Below are 16,978 nucleotides of genomic sequence, written 5' to 3'. Positions count from 1 at the left end.
GTAGGGATCGCCTGCTCCCACAGTGGATTCCGCTGTTAGCTGAGTGTCCTGCCATCACCCGAATGTATGAGGAGAGTGCCCTCCTGCGAGATCGCATGACCGTCAACTCCCTCATCCGCATTCTGCAGACCATCCAGGACTTCACTATAGTCTTAGAAGGCTCACTCATCAAAGGAGTGGATGTGTAACCCAATTAGCTAGAAACTCGCAGTCCAGACCCCTTGTTCCTGAGCCTTCCCCAACGACGGGGACCGATTTGGACTTGTCTGATGAGGTAGTGAGTCACTGCAGGGGGCAACACACCGTATCCCCCAATTTGAACAATGCTGACACTACAGACAAGGTAAAGTGCTGTATTGTAGTTCATTTGAACCTGGAATTTAGTATAAAATAGAGTATTTTCATGTGTTAGATGTGTGTAAATATGCTCTCTTCTTTGAGAAACTATATTACTCTAATAAGATAACTTTTCTTAGATTGAATATTCCTGTGACTTAAAATAAGTAGCTTAAAAGTATTGGGAGGTGGGGGGTGGGGGGAGGAGAAAGAGTGGTGCTAGTCAGGAAGAAGCCAGTAAACATGTAAATACAGTGCAACCCAGTGGGGCTTTTTTTTCCCTCCCGGTATAACAAAGGAACTCAGAATGCATTGTTATGTCGTAACCAGCCATCCTGGTGTCTGATCCTTTGTATTGTGAATGTAAACAGCTTTACCTACTGTAGGGGATGGTAGCCCTCACTTACAGCTTTTAAGTTTCACATGGTTTCATACATTTGAATTGAGCCACTTTTCCAGTCTTTTGGAAAAATTTTTTCCGTCAGCACAAGATATGATTCAAATATTTTAAATACTGTACCCCAGGAGCTTGGCTAAACTGGAAAGAGAACACACAAAGCCCTGAGAAGTGTGTTAACTTGTGGGATTATAACTTCTTTACACTTTGGAAAGATTAGCCTAGACTAACTTCATTCTTGGCATTTTTATTCTTGTTATTTGAGGTACTTTGGGGAGATGTGAATTTCAGAGTGTTGGCCTCATGGTCTTAAGAACTGCAAACGGCAATTTGATTCTGTACTTTTAATTTGGCCATCTCAACCCTGCAGTGGTCCCTTACCTCTTAAAGATAAACACAAACACGGTCTTTGTTTGGTTCCAATCACCCGCCTCCCCTCTCCCGGTGCACATCCCCCCTCAGGAAATGGAAAGAATGTTTAAGAAGGAGGAGGGCCCTGTGTGGCTTGGAATGTTTTTGTGAAAGTATTTGTTGACCATGATAATGCAAATAACAGAAGAAGAGAGAAAGAATGAACCCTTTCTGGGTGTTTCAGGGCAAGCTTTATGTTCTTTTGTAAGCAGGGGTGAAAATGTAAAACAACTGGCCCAGAGAAGGTACGGGCCAGTACTGACAAAATGGAAGCGAAACAAGAGGCAACAATTTTAGGAGACCAAACATTGTCACTTTGCAGTTTGGTATTTTTTAAGGAAGTTAAATAAATTTGGTATTAGCTCGTTACCTTAGGTCTTCATCTTACGGTCAGTCCTTTAAGTCTAATTAGGCATTTGCATGTTGTTAGCAGGGAAATTGCCTCAGCAGAGCTCCAGATTTTGTTCCCAGTTGTGGCTGAGAAGCAAAGCCATGGCCTCTCAGGACCCTTGTGAAATCTGAGGGTCCAGGCTTTAGCCAATAGCGTTGTTTACCTTTTTTCCTGGAAGAAGAAACTAATGAAACGAGTGCCTCACTCCCTTTATCAAACACTGTGTTCAGCCAAGGCACACGCCCTTTTAATACGGGACTGGGTACTTGAGGAGGGTAGGGAGGGTTGAAGGCAGCATTTAGAAACCCATGGAAAGGGTTTGAGAAGATGGTTCTGGGTGACCTGGGTAGACCAGGAATTTGTTTGCCTACAGCTGAAGCTGAAGTTTGTCCACAGTGGTGTGGCTGTTCCAGGGACATGGAAAGTCTGTTATGGGAGACATCCAGAACCTGTTGCACACTAGGCACTTACTGTTTCAGTGATGAGAAACCATAGCGTGATCCAATCCCGGATTTTGTCATTGTTACCTTTTCCAAAGGCCATGCTTCTGACACATTCTGGGCAAACAGAGAGATGGCTTAGGTTAGCAGGCTAGAATTGAGTCATCTAGTCTAGCCTTCTCATTTTACAGATGGGAACACTCAAGGGTCAGAGAGATTAAATACTTACCCGCACACCTGTGACAACACAGTCTAGAATTCATGTTTTTTATTACACCAGGCTGCATGAGACTGGCCTCCAAGGCATTCATATTAATAGTCTTTCTACCCTTGGTTTATTCATCCACCTATACAGGTAGCACAGGGATTAATATTCATTGTAACAAATTGTCCTTAAGTTATAGAGAATTACACCTATTTTAAAAAGTAGGAGCAGGAATTCTCTGGCGGTCCAGTGGTTAGGACTCTCACTGCCAAGGGCCCGGGTTTGATCCCTGGTCAGGGAACTAAGATCTCACAAGCCTCACAGCGCAGCCAAAAAAAAAAAAAAAACTAGGAGCAAAATTGGATTTTGGACCTGTGAATAATACCGATACTTTAAAAATTAATACCTCCCAAAAGAGTTATACCTAAAGTTTCATCCCACTTTCTATTGTCTGACTATAGTAGTGAGATGACCAATTTCAAAAGAAGGAATCACACCAGAACTGACACATCCTCTAGAATGCTAGGCCCTTTAGAGTGGTCACCTTGGGAGTCCATATATGTATGCCAGTGATAAAGCCAGTGCTCCAGACACCTGGGGGACCTCCTTATGAGCTGCCTGAATGACCTACAGCCCATTCTTTTGAATACTGCCAGTGATGGGAAATGGTGGCCTTTCAAAAGAAATTTAAAATTTGAAACAACAAAAAGTCCTTAGGTTACAAGTTGATGTATGAAAAGTAAAGTTTGGGGTCACATAAGAAACACAATTCTAAAGAAATAAGACTTAGTTCTTACATGGCTTATAACTACCTTTGAGCCAATATCAAAATATTTTGAGCGGGACAGTAGCAGAATCCTTAGAATAAATGTACATAGCCTTCTAAGCTAACTTCTGAAGGTCATTCAGAAGTATACTTTCTGCTCTGTTAACACTTTATTTTTTTTTCCTGTTAATACTTTAAATTAGTATATTGCTTTATCATCACACTTCAAAGTTAAAGTACATAAAAATCAATTTTGTAATTGACCTTTTTTTTCTCAAAATAAATTAAAAGTAATGCCTGGAATCATAATTAGTATTTTCACATAATAATAGTTAAGAAGAAATTGTTTTAAAATTAACTTGCCAAAAATATTATCTCTTGAAACATTTATCTTCCAAGTGTTTTTCAAATGTCCTGAAACTCCTAATATCAACCTTGGTGACATAGTAGCATTACACCGACATTGGTATTATGTGTGAGACCCTGAAGCTGTGCCCTGTCTGGGGGCTTACCAGCGCCTTAATAATGACTGAGGCTCAGTGTGGAGTAGTATAAAGTAGGGTTCTCAGTGGAGAAAAATGCGCTGCTGAGAACAAAAGGAAGGCCTCCCAACCTTATCCATCCTCTTTCCCACTGGGGGCAAGAATTTGATAGAAGAACCTAAAGCTTGCAAAAGTTTATGATTTCCCTCTAAAATTTATTTTAAATATTTCACACATTTTGTACCTTTTGTAACACTATGGTATTTACTTTAACATGGTTTTTTAAGAAATCATTTTAATGAACTTCTGTCACACTATATGAATGATACAGGGGAAATACTGAATTGCTCGTATTTCCTTTTTTTGGCAATAAAGCACTGTAGTATGTAAATGTAAGTAAAAGAGGGATAGAGGCTATACATAACAGTTCATGTGTAGTAAATGGTGACACCTCTGAGATATTTTGAAACATGAGGCAACAGACAAGGACCTCAGATTCCCCAGGGAAATATTTATTTGACAGCATTGGAAGTGTAACTCTTAATGATGAAATAGCTTCTTTCTGCTAAGAATTACGATTTTTTCAGTAGATTTTCATTTTGAGAACTGTGAGTATTTTCTCTGTGAGGTTTACAGAAACTAGTCTATCTTTTTCACCATTCAAAAGGACAGTCTGAACCGTAGCTATTTACATTTCAGTATTAACACACCTTCACTGATTGAGAATGGAGTCTTGAGATCATCTCTACTTTTTTAAAGTGAATCAATCCTATTTCCAAGTCATCCGTGTCATTTGAAGTCCATGTTTCTTATATAAGTATTTGTTACATTACCTTTTAGTGTAAAAGGAGGCAGAAACAAATAATAAGCTACTAGGTCTCTTATTCCTGTTAAAATACATTTATAAATCTCTTGAATCAAACTGATTTCCAAGCTTTTTGAAGAGGGTACCGATGGAGTGAGATCAGAGTAATCCAAGGAGAACCTCATCCTATCACATCTTACTAGACATGATTGTCCTCTCAAGGACAAAATAAAGATTGGCTCCAGAAAGTTATCACATTGATCAGTTAATACCAGAGTGAAAAAAAATCGTCAAAAACAGTCTCCTCATTTGAAGGAATCCAGGGTATCCTTGGGTTATGTGGGAGGGAATCACGCTTGACCCAATTACCTAAATGTATTTACATGTGGCCCAGCCTTTATTCCAAACACTAGACAGATCTTATTAAAAGTAGAGAGGTATGGTAAGAGTTCCTGTTGTCAATCAAATGAGGGTGTTAAACTTATAAAAAGAATTCTCTGTGTTACACTTGAACCATGTATAAATGTACCCTGTGTATCTTTTTTTTTAAATGAGCATTTCTGCATTTAAATTATATTGTTTTCTTTGTATTGTTAACAAAATGCATCAGAACTGGATTTTTTTTCTCATCTGAGCATACTTAAAATTTAAAGAGTATTGTGATATCAAGCACTTTAACATATGTATCAGAGAAACTGATGTGGGTTTTTCAGGTTTTGGAGTACATTTAAATATGACTTTTCATGCTTCATTCTTTACAAATAAAACTGTGGGGTTGATACTTTGTTTTGCTTCATTTTTATAGAACCTTAATACCGAGCAGTTCACAGGGCAAGTGACTCCAGAAAGTAAAGGGATAAAACCATTATGAGAGAAAAAACTACATAAAACCATTATGTAGTAGAAATATAGCCTGCTGGGCAACTGGTTATCTAAAAGGGGTTAAAAAAAAAAAAAGAACCCTACCTCACACCATACAGAAAGATCAATTAATTCTTGGCTTAACAACCTAAATGTAAAAGGCAAAACAAACATTTTTGAAGAAAATGTAGAATGTATTTATGAACTTGGGAAAGGGTAGTATTTAAACAAAACACTCAAAAATAACTAGATTTTTAGTCCGTAGCAAAAATGAAAGGCAGAGATTCATTGATTACCCACTATATGTTAAGCATTACTTTAGGTTAAGGACATAAAGCAGTTTAAACATACACATACATCAGATTCCTGCTATCATGGAATTTATATTCTAATGGAGGAGTTACACAATAAACATGACAAATAGGTAATACATATAGTAGTTAGATAATAACAACAAGCAAAGAAGAAGGATTGAAAGTATAGTTGGGACTGCTTAGAGATGGACTGCAATTGTAAATGGGTTAGCCAGGGAAAGCCTCACTGAAAATGGAGTTGTCTTTAGCAGAAATTGGAAAAAGCGTAAGAGAAACAAGTTTACAGGAGGAACATCAAGAGCTTACTTTTGGCAGTAAGTTTGGCATGCCTGATAGACATCCAAGTAAAGATGCTGATAGACAGTTGCACATATGGATTCGGAGTTCAGGGGAAGGTAATGGTGTGTTTGTCGGGGTCCAAATCAAGAAACAGAAATCACACAGCAATTTGAAAAGGGGTAGTTTAATGTATAGAACTATGTTAGAATTCTCCAGAGAAACAGAACCAACAGGATGTGTGTGTGTATGTATATGTATATGTATATATAGAGAGATTTATTTTAAGGAATTGGCTCACACAATTGTAGAGCCTTGGTGAATCCAAAATCTGCAGGGTAGGCTGGTGGGCTGGAGACCCAGGGAAAGAGTTGTAGTTCGAGTTCAAAGGGGTTTGACTGGCAGAATGCCTTCTTGCTCTATTAAGGCCTTCAACTGATAGGATACATTATGGAGGGTAATCTGCTTTACTCAAAGTCCACCAATGTAAATGGTTAGTCTTATCCAAAAAACACCTTCACAGAAACATCCAGAATAATGTTTGATAAATATCTGGGCTCCATGGCCCAGCCAAGTTGACACATAAAATTAACCATCACAGACTACTGTAATAAGAAATTGGAATTATGGACTATTTGCTATTAAGCAATGAAAAGAACTCTAAAGGATACAAGAATAGCATATATAGGAAGCAGCCACTAACCGTAGGGCTGAGGCAAGGCAAACCTAAAAAAGCCCCCTCCCCCTTAGGCTGAGAGTCAGACTTTTAATATTAAGAGGGCACAGCCATGGCCCACTGGATGGTAAAGAAGTTTACTGAGATGCTGCACCAGTGCCACTTGTTTGGAATCTGCTGTCAGGCACCAGGGAAACATCCATGGAGAGGTGGCATAGCCCAGAACTTGCTGGGAAACCACTGGAGAGGGTGCCAGGGAAGCCGTCCACTGGTGAATTCTATCAAAAATTTAAGGAAGAAATAATGAAAATTCTAATCAAAGTCTTCCAGAAAATGGATGAGGTATGTGTTAGTTTGCTAGAGCTGCTGTAACAAAGACTGGTTGGCTTAAACCACAGAAAGCTATTTTCTCACTATTCTGAAGGCTAGAAGTCTGAGATGAAGGTGTCAGCTGGATTTGTTTCTTCTGAGGCCTTTCCCTTGGCTTATAGATGGTCGTCTTACCTCTGTCTTTATATGGTCTTCTCTCAGTGCATGTCTGGGTCCTAATTTCTTCTTCTTACAAGGACACCAGTCATATTGGATGAGGGCCAACCCTAATGACTTCTTTTTAACTTAGCTCTTTAAATACCCTACCTCCAAATACAGTCACATTCTGAGGTACTGGGGGTTAGGACTTCAACATATGAATTCTGAGAGGACACAATTCAGCCCACAACGAGGTAATACTTCCCAACTCATCCCATGAGCCAGCATTACCCTGATACCTATATCAGACAAAGAAATTACAAGAAAAGAAAAATACCAAGAACTCTCATGAATGTAGATGTAAAAATTCTTAACAAAGTGTTAGTAATTCAAATCCAGTGATAAAAATGATATGTCATGACTAATTGGGGTCTATCAAGGAGAGCAAGGTTGGTTTAGCATTCAGTCAAGGAATATAATTCACCACAGTTACAGATTAAAAAATAAAAATTTATATGCTCATCCCAATATACACAAAAAATTTTTGACAAATTCTAATGTTCATTCATGGTTTAGAAAAAAAAACCCAAAAACTCAGTGGACTTCCTCACCTCAGATATACTGTGTTCATGGATCAGAAAATACTGAAAGTCATCTGCAAAAAACCTACAGCTAACATCATCCTTTATGGGGAAATGCTGAGTGCTTCCCCCATAAGATCAAGAACAAGGCATGGATATCCACTCTTAATACTTCTGTTCAACATTGTACTATAGTTTCTAGTCAGTGCAATAAGACAAGAAAAAAAAGGCGTAAAGTTTGAAAAGAAAGTAAAACTGTATTCACAGATGACATGATGGTCCATGTAGAAAATCCTATGGAATTTACTAAAAAGTTACTGATGCTAATAAGTGAGCGTATCAAGGTTGCAGGGTATAGAGTCAATCTACAAAAAATCAGGTGTATTTCTATATGCAATAGCATTGCAGTGCAAATCTGAAATACTTGGGGATAAGTTTGACAAAAAATGTGTAAGACTTGCTCACTGAAAACTACTGAGGGAAACTAAAGAAGTCCTAAATACATGGAGAAATATAGTGTGGTCCTAGGTCAGAAGATTCAATGTTATTAAGATGTCAGTTCTCCCCAAATTGATCTATAGAGTCAATGCAATCCCATTCAAACTCCCAGCAGTCTTTTTCGTAGAACTTAACAAATTTATCCTAAAATTAATGTAGAAATGCAAAAGCCCTAGAAGAGCCTAAATAACTTGGAAAAAGATAAACAAACTCGGGGGACTTATATTACCTGATTTCAATACTTACATTAAAGCTACAGTGATTAATAAATACAGTGTGGGGAAATTGAAGTAAAGTCAGACAAATAGATCAATTGAACAGAACAAAAAGTATGGTAATAGACCCAAACATATATGGTCAATTGCTCAACAAAGTTCAAGGGTTATTAAGCGACAAAGAGGATAGTCTTTTCAGTGAATGGTCCTGGAACAATTGAATAGCTACATGTAAAAGAAATGAAGTTTGATCCACACCTCCCACCATATACAAAAATCAACTCAAAATGGATCATAGATATAAATGAAAATCCTAAAATTAAAAAACTTTGAAAGAAAACACATGGTAAATGACCTTGGGTTAGGCAAAGATTTCTTAGATATGAAAAAAGATACAGTCCTTAAAAAACATTGATCGAGACTTCCCTGGCGGTCCAGTGGTAAACAATCTGCCTTTCAATGCAGGGGACGCCGGTTCAATCCCTGGTCGGGGAACTAAGATCCCACATGCTGCAGGGCAACTAAGCCCACCCGCCACAACTACTGAGCCCGTGTGCCTCAGCTAGAGCCCACATGCCACAAACTACAGAGCCCACACCCTCTGGAGCCCGCGCATCACAACTAGAGAGAGAAAACCTATAGGCCACAACTAGAGAAAAGTCTGTGCACCACAAATACAGAGAAGCCCAAGCGCCACAAGGAAAGATCCAGCATGCCACAATGAAGATCCCGTGTGCTGCAAATAAGACCCAATGCAGCCAAAAATTAAAAAAAATAATAAATAAATATTTTAAAAATTGATAAATTAGACTTAACAAAAATTAAGGGGCTTCCCTGGTGGCGCAGTGGTTGAGAGTCCGCCTGCCGATGCAGGGAACACGGGTTCGTGTCCCGGTCCAGGAATATCCCACATGCTGCGGAGCGGCTGGGCCCGTGAGCCATGGCCGCTGAGCCTGCGTGTCCGGAGCCTGTGCTCTGCAACGGGAGAGGCCACAACAGTGAGAGGCCCGCGTACCGCAAAAAAAAAAAAAAAAAAGAATGTATGTATGCTTTTGTTTTTTCAAGTTTCAGACATTTATTAATCAGTGTAAATGCCAACACAATACACCAACGTGATTTCATGTATGTAGAGGGGAAATATTTCCTGGTTAATTAGAAAATTTTACAGATAACTTCTGGAACACCTTCATTCTAAGCAGCTTTATAGTCAAACATTTCATTTAGAAGTCTGGACCTTCTTTCTTCAGTTTGCTGTAATCCACATTCACTGAGTAGAACATATATTGATCACTGGGATTCAATTTCTTCTGGGTTCTGGGATATTCTTTCTGTTCCAAATGACTGAGCAATGCCAGATACAAGATATACAGTGCTGCTCCAGTACCTCCGGCTCCAATAAATACGAAGAAAGAAATCAAGCTTGTATGCTTCTTGGCCTAACCAAGGATCTAGTGGAACATATTTGTGGCAAAGGCCTTTGGCCTGAAAGGAGACGAGAACAAATCTGCCAGGCCCCAGATTAAGTAGTCTCTGCCCAAATGTACACTCTTTGTGGGACTTCTCTGGCGGTCCAGTGGTTGAGTCCGCACTTCCACTGCAGGGGGTACAGGTTCGATCCCTGGTTGTGGAAGTAAGATCCTGCAAGCTGTGGCCAAAAAATAATAATAATAATAACTTTGACATATACCTACCACATGATCCAGCCATTCTTTAGGTAATTAAATACTGAAGGGAAATAAAAGCATATGTATATGTCTACACAAATACTTACACATGAATGTTAATCACAGTTTTATTTGTAATAGCCAAAAACTGGAATCAACCCAATTGGCATCGACAGACAGATGAATGGATAAATAATTTGTGATATAGCCATACAATGGAATACTATTCAGCAATAAAAAAGAGTAAGCTATTAATATATGAAGCAACATAAATGCATCTAAAAACAATTATTCTGAGTAAAGAAAGCCAGGCAAAAAATGAATGCATACTATAGGATTCCGTTTGTATAAAATCAAACCAAAAATGCAAATAATCTATAGTGACAGATGACAAATCAGTTGCTGCTTGGAAATGGGGGCCGAGGGGAGTTTGACAGAGGCCCAAGGAGACTTTGGAAGTAACAGATATATTCATAATTTTAATTGTGGTGATAATTTCACGAGTACATACTCATGTCAAAACTTAACAAAATTGCATAGTTTAAGTAAGTGAAATTTGTTGATTGTCAATAACACCTCAAGGATTTTTTAAAATCTAACTGAAAAGTTGAGAATACATACACTGTAATTAAAATGGGGTTTAAAAAAAAGGGAAAACCCAATAACTTGATTTACCAATCATTCCCTTCTACCTCATTCCATGGGCTTCTAAACAGGTGTACCATCACCTGTTTATCCACAAGCACTAAAGACATCTATGCTAAAGATCGGAAGCAGGTCAGGTAAATCTAGATAAACCCAACAAGTGCCTAGCATGAAGAACTGCAGGCACACGACTGCAGTCACAGTTATACACTCCTTCAAAGAAAGCCAACTTGCATTTTTGCTTCTAGGTTTCTACCTGGCATGCTGTTGTGATTCTTTAAACTCCTTTCCTTAAAACCCTTGCATGGCTGTGTCAGTTAATCCCAAACTATTAGATCATGGTCCTACCCAAACCTAACCAAGCCCCCTTTCCCCATGCAAGGGTCTGCCTTAGACCAGTCTCCAAAACCTTAGTAAATATCCAGGCTCCGCCCTTTGCCCTCTGACAGGTTACTAAGACCCTCAAGGGAAAGCTCTTCCTTACTGTGCAAGCAATAAACAGAATGTTTCCATGTTAATTCAGGAAGCCAGTATTTAACATTACTGATCGTGTATATTTCCTCTTCTGAGTTATTTTAGTAATCTTTGCCCATTCATTTTTAATGTCTGTTTTGGCTTTGATTTATAGTTTAAAAACATTTTTGATAGTGGGAACCAGCCGCATAGCGCAGGGAGATCAGCTCGGTGCTTTGTGACCACCTGGATGGGTGGGATAGGGAGGGTGGGAGGGAGGGAGACGCAAGAGGGAAGAGATATGGGAACATATGTATATGTATAACTGATTCACTTTGTTATAAAGCAGAAACCAAAAAGAAAAAAAAATCATTTTGAGCTATTCTTCGCTCTATACGATATCAATATTTTCTCTTTCCTTTTAATTTTTGGTATTTTTTGTTGCACAGAAAACTTAAGTTTTCAATTGTTTAAGGTTATTATACATTCCTTAAAAAAAAAAAAAAAAAAAAAAAACAGCTTCTGGTGCCATACTGCCTGGGTTCAAATCTCTACTGCTTAACTATCTGAAGACCCTTGTTTTGTCACTTAAGTCTCTGGGAACCTGGTTTCCTCATCTGTCTCCCCACAGGAATGTAAGGAGGCATTTTTGACTGTTTTGTTAACTGCTGTAGCCCCAGCTCTGGGAACAGTGCCTGATACATAGTGCTCAGTAAATATTTATTAAATGAATGAATCTACAAAGCCAGAACAATAATCTTATTTACCTCATAAGGTTGTTATAAGAATGAACTAATCCTTGTAAATTTTAGTCTAGAACAATGCCTGGCACACAGTAAGAGCACAAGAAATGTTAGCTCCCCCAACCCCCAATCCCAGAATCCTGCCTCTTTGTGAAGTCTTACCTGAATACCCCTCCCCCACCTTCCCTTCTCCCTTTTCCACTCCCACCAGATTTGCCCACTGTCCCCCCACCTTAGCAACACCCGCTTGTCACTTGGAATTCTTAACCTATGGGCAGCTGTAAGCCCCTCTGAGAATCCAAGGAGAGCTATGAACACTCTCCCCAGAAAAACGCACCTGTGCACATACACACCTGTACAATTTCAAGGAGCTCATTGGACCCTGACACTAAACCGCCTTTTTAGATTCCTGAATTAAGTAGACCTTAATGTCGAAACTCCTTATTGCTTTGTAGCAGCAAACCTCAACAGGTCCCAGGAAATTTCTCAGAGCAGATCTTAGCTGCAAGGATCAAAGTCCAAACTGGGTGTCAAGATCTGAGCTCCGAGTAGCAAATTTCTCTCTCCCTTTGAGGAAAGGACGACGATTGTTCCTTCCTGACTGCCCCTTCAGAGCTGACCCTTCACCCTGATCTGACAGGGAAGGGCGCTGTGGAGGACGAGGGCTGGGGGAAGGGGCCTCTAAATGGAAACACGAGGCCCCAGTAGATTCTAAGACCATCCATAAACTTCGGCAACCCCGTTTATTTATTTCAGTCTCCCAGTTGGTAATTAATAAACCCTTATCACAATAATGACCCGAGTTCCTGTCTTCTGCAGCAGGAAAGAGGGGGTAAAATGGGAAACTGTCCCACTGCCTTTTCAGGAAAAGAGGAAGACTGGCCAGTATGCAGGTGAAGAGCCCTGGACCTGGCGACTAGCCGAGCGACTTCCTGTTAAGTTCTGTAACCTTCCTAAGCCTGTGTTTTGCGCTAAGAACAGGAACAGCAGCATGAACCTCATACTTTTGTTGTGAGGTAACTAAATCGACTACACACTGTTTTGCACCTGGAAGCACCCAGTAATTATTAGCTGTTATTTATTACTATGAAATAGCAACTCGAAAGAAGGGTGTTGCCTGCTTACCAACGCGGTGGGCCTGGAGTCGGCCCAGGGGAAGGAGGGCAGCGTGCAGGGAGCTGGCCTGGGGCTGAGCCTGTGCCACAGCCCGGCCTCCCCACCAGCCACAGGCCCGTCAGCTTCTGTACTGTTGCCCTCCTTCTAGCTACACGGCCCCTTGCCTTTTCTCTGTCCTGGAACTCCCCAGACAGAGATGCGCAGATCCTCAAGGGGTTCAACACCTTCCCCTCCCTCTAGCCGTGGCGTAAGACTCCCTCATCTACGGATGTTTCTGTCACAGAGTCAGAAATTATTGGACTCAGAGAACCTGAAAGATGGGTCCAGCCCTTTCTTTCTTTATTCTGATTAGAAACAGTCCCGAGGTGATGTGATTTGCCCAAAGTCGGCAACTTCCTGGAATTAGAAACCAATCGGAAGACTTCCATGTGGGTGTTCTTTCCGCTATTATCAGGTTACCTCCGAGCCTTAGGATCTGCTTTTGAAAAGGAATGAAGAGGTCGTCTAGGGAGAGCCACTGAAGGAAAAAATATTCGGATTTGGTAACTGCTTATGGCAGGGGGTGAGAGAGTCGGGGGTGACAGAGTGTGTAACCTGCTTCCCCTCAAAAAGCATAATGTGAACGATCTTAGACTTGTTTTACGAGTGTATGAATTTAATGAGTGCATCTTCCGGCGGGGGCGGCTAGGAACTTTCCTGTTCTGTTTACCCAGGCAAGTGCCTAATGCAAAGTAGGTACCTAATAAACATTTGCCACCTGGACGACCGCATGGCTGGATGCGCCCCATCCACCATAGAGATGCAGGAGGATTTGTGGAAATAGCCCCACCTGGGAGGCACGTAAGTCCTTTCCGGTTTTTCTCAATTATGGCTTTGCCATGCATATTCTTTGTTCCTAAATCCTTGACTGCATTTCTTGATTATTTCCTTAGGATATTTTCCTAAAAGTGGGATTACTGTGAAGGGTACGCCCACATTTAAGGCTCTCGATTCTGAACCCCTCCAGCGGTGCAAGAATGAGTCAGCTTCCCAGCACGCTGGCTCAAACTGGGTATTATCAAACTTCATTTTTTTGCCATCTTGATAGAACAAAAATAATATTTTATTTGCATTTCTTTGTGGACTGATAAGTTTGAGATTCAACTAATTTTAAAGAAACATTCTAAGGAGCCCAGAGAAATCCTGTGTGGCGTAGGAGACCAGTGAAATTAGGCACATTCTGCCCAGTGAGGGGAAACCTAAGGGCACCTATTGTTTGGAGCAATTTGTCCTGAAGATGTAAACATCTGAGCCTTTATAGAGAGGCTTCCCGTGAACCAGGGAGGGAGAGCTGTGATCTACTAGCCTCCCTCTGTTTGTTACTTTCATTTCCTGATGAGGAGTTAATGGTATAAAACAAATGAAAAACCAGTATAAGGTTTTTCATTAAGGACAGCAAGAGAAAGTAGAAATGGGAAAACTATCTCAACTTAAAGTCCTGGAGAAAGGGGAGGGGTGAGCGGTGAACTTTGAAACATATTTCCAGAGGAAGGGAGGTTAAGTCCTTGGGGGTCCGCTGCCAGCCTGGAGGGGCCCGAGGGGGACTCTGGAGACTTTGTATGGGACAGACTGCTGTTTGGTTGTGGAGCTTACAAGGCCAGGGGTCCCCGAGGACCCGGAAAGGGCTTTTAAAGGACTTTTGAGGCTCCCAGGTAAACTGCCAAGGGGCAAAGGCAGGCAGTAAGGAAGTGGAGGCCGCGGTGCAGCCCAGGCTGCTCCAGGAGTGCTGAGAAGAGAGCTTCGGGCTTTTCCCAGAGAAGAGGCAACTGTGAGCTGGGGGGCTTTTCTTGGTTTATGAAACAATGAGGACTTCCCACTCAGTCAGAGCCAGGAACTGGTCCCCAACTCTTCAGGTATCCCCTGGGTTCTTTTACAAAGCACACCAAGGAGGATAACTATTTTAGAAATGTTTACAATTTTATTTACTAACCTAGCTCTCATTTACTCTCAAATAAATTTATAGTCCTAATTGCCGTCATTAGCATTTTCTTGATAATAAACATACAAGATGTGTTTTTTAGTTGTTGTTTTTTTAACTTCGTGGGGGAGTTTATTTTCTTGATTGCTTTAAATTTCCTATTAAAGCCTCAAATTTAACAACCAGTCTCACAGCTCAGCAAACTGAGTTTTTCTGTCACTTTAATTCTTCTGAAAGGGCTTGAGCCAAATAGGAACCAGTAGTTCTTAGAGGTTTAAGTAAGTGATTTCAAAGCTGTCACACTTCAAAAATCACTTAGCTGCTTTTAAAAAAATTTCAGTTGCCCCTGCCTCCCTTTTGGGAGACCAATTTTATAGGGTTGGGACATACCCTGGAACTGGTATTTTTAAAAAGCCTCCTGGGTGATTTTTTTCAAGTTGCCGCTACAAAGAGCAGCTTTGGGGAACTGATGTCTAAATGCTTATCTATTTTGTTTGTCTTTTAATGGAATTTGGAAATGGCAGCTTTAACTTCTAAAATATTAAACAATACTTTGCATTTCTGGAAAACATTCCTTTTCACCTCTCTCCCCACCTGCTCCAGGCTTCAGCTCACTGGGCTCTGCAGTCCTTACTTGACACTCTTACTACCCCATGTTCTCTCTGGTTCCCGTGACTCCTGGTTTTCCTCCCTGGCAGCATATTTTGGGCTTTCTTTCGTGCATGACAATTGGCCTCTCCTCTTGTACTGTCTTTCAAAGCACTGTTGCTGCTCAGGGTGTCCTGGAAGCTCTGGTGGCCCTATCATCCACTCTCACGACCGGTGCCTGGGTGCTTACTGTTCTCTAATCTGCATCTCTCACTATTTCTGTGGGAACCTCTGCAGATGCCCTCATTTCAACTGCCTACAGAGCATCTACTCTCGGATGTCCCACGAAGCACCTCAGACCCACTATTTCTCAAATATTGAGTTCCTAGCCATGTTTGTCCTCTGTGTTTCATATCTCAGAGAAAGGCTCTCCCAAGTTATTCAAGCCAGAAGTTTGGGGATACCAGAGACTCTGCTGAACTTGTGTTCTAGAAGGTGGCGACCGTCAGTCCAACTCCTTCGTATCTCTAGACTCCTTCAGTCACTACCTTAGTTCAAAATCCCCCAATGGCCTTCCTCTTTCTCTCTTACTCCCTCCAATCCGTTCTCCCCACAGCACAGTCATCTTTCTAAGGTCAGATCTTAACTTTTAGCCTCCAGCTTGAAGCTCTCCATCCCTCCAGGGTAAAGTCCACCTTCACAAATCTGGGTTAAAAAGGTCTTACGCCCTCTGGGCCCTACTGGTCTCTCTAGCACACGTCTCCACCCACGGGAGCCGCTCTCTGCACAGCCACAGAGTTACGGCCGCAGCCCAACCCGCCAGACACTCCCTCCCGCCCCGTCCCCTTTAAGATGGCCCCGCTGATCCCCGCCTCCTGGGGATCACGCCCTTGAGTGTGTTTCCTGATGTGATTCTGGAGAACAGAGAGAGTATGGCAGGAGTGACATCAGCTCCGCAAAGACTGTGGCTCCTTTCTGGGGGCCCTCCCCCCACTCACCTGCTCTGCAGGAAGCCAGCTCCCCTGTTGTGAACACCCGGGGATGGGGCCACGTGACCAGGAACAGAGGGGAGGCCTCCAGCCAGCAGCCTGTGAGGAACTGACTCCTGGCAGCAACCGCAGGAGCGAGCTCGGAACCAGGTCCTCCACCAGAGTTGAGCGTTCAGATGGGAGCGCAGCCTCGGCTAGTGGCAAAACTGCCACCTCATAAAAGCCCTTCAGCCTGGAGGCGCCCAGCTAAGCCACACCTTGATTTCTGACCCAAAGAAACTGTGAGATAATCACCGTCTGTTGGTTTAAGCAGCTCCACCTTTTTGTTAATTTGTTACGCAGAAATAGATAACCAGTACCACCTCTGGACCCCTGCCCCTCCTCCACACCAACTTCAGGGTCCTCCTGACTTCCGATTTCCACCAGTCATGCTCAGTGCTTAGCCCTTAGTAGTAGAATTAGGGATTTGTCCAGATCTCTGCCCCCAGACTGCAGGCTCTTTGGGGAAAATAAAGAAAAAGCCCAGGGACTTCCCTGGTGGCGCAGTGGTTAAGAATCCACCTGCCAGCGCAGGGGACCCGGGTTCGAGCCCTGGTCCAGGAAGATCCCACATGCGGCAGAGCAACTAAGCCCGTGCGCCGCAACTACTGAGCCTGTGGGTCTGGAGCCCGTGCTCCGCAACAAGAGAAGCCACTGCAATG

General features: G+C 41.8%; 1 protein-coding gene and 1 pseudogene across 2 annotated transcripts in view; one reads left to right on the top strand and one right to left on the bottom strand.

Annotated features, from left to right (window-relative positions):
* The window catches only part of DENND5B (DENN domain containing 5B), a 212,082-nt gene extending 207,065 nt beyond the window's left edge, over nt 1-5,017 (top strand). For both annotated transcript variants that reach the window (XM_067696088.1, XM_067696089.1), the window contains one exon: nt 5-5,017. In XM_067696088.1, coding sequence (XP_067552189.1) covers nt 5-188 — 184 coding nt within the window. In that variant the 3' untranslated portion in view covers nt 189-5,017. The remainder of the gene's footprint in view (nt 1-4) is intronic.
* Nucleotides 5,018-9,223: 4,206 nt separating this feature from the next.
* LOC137202797 (cytochrome c oxidase subunit NDUFA4 pseudogene) lies at nt 9,224-9,582 on the bottom strand (annotated as a pseudogene).
* Between the last annotated feature and the right edge of the window lie 7,396 nt (nt 9,583-16,978).

This window comes from Pseudorca crassidens, chromosome 11 (genome assembly GCF_039906515.1).
Source record: "Pseudorca crassidens isolate mPseCra1 chromosome 11, mPseCra1.hap1, whole genome shotgun sequence".
Taxonomy (NCBI): domain Eukaryota; kingdom Metazoa; phylum Chordata; class Mammalia; order Artiodactyla; family Delphinidae; genus Pseudorca; species Pseudorca crassidens.
Note: the sequence above shows the minus strand (reverse complement) of the source record. Positions and strands in the feature narration are given on the sequence as shown.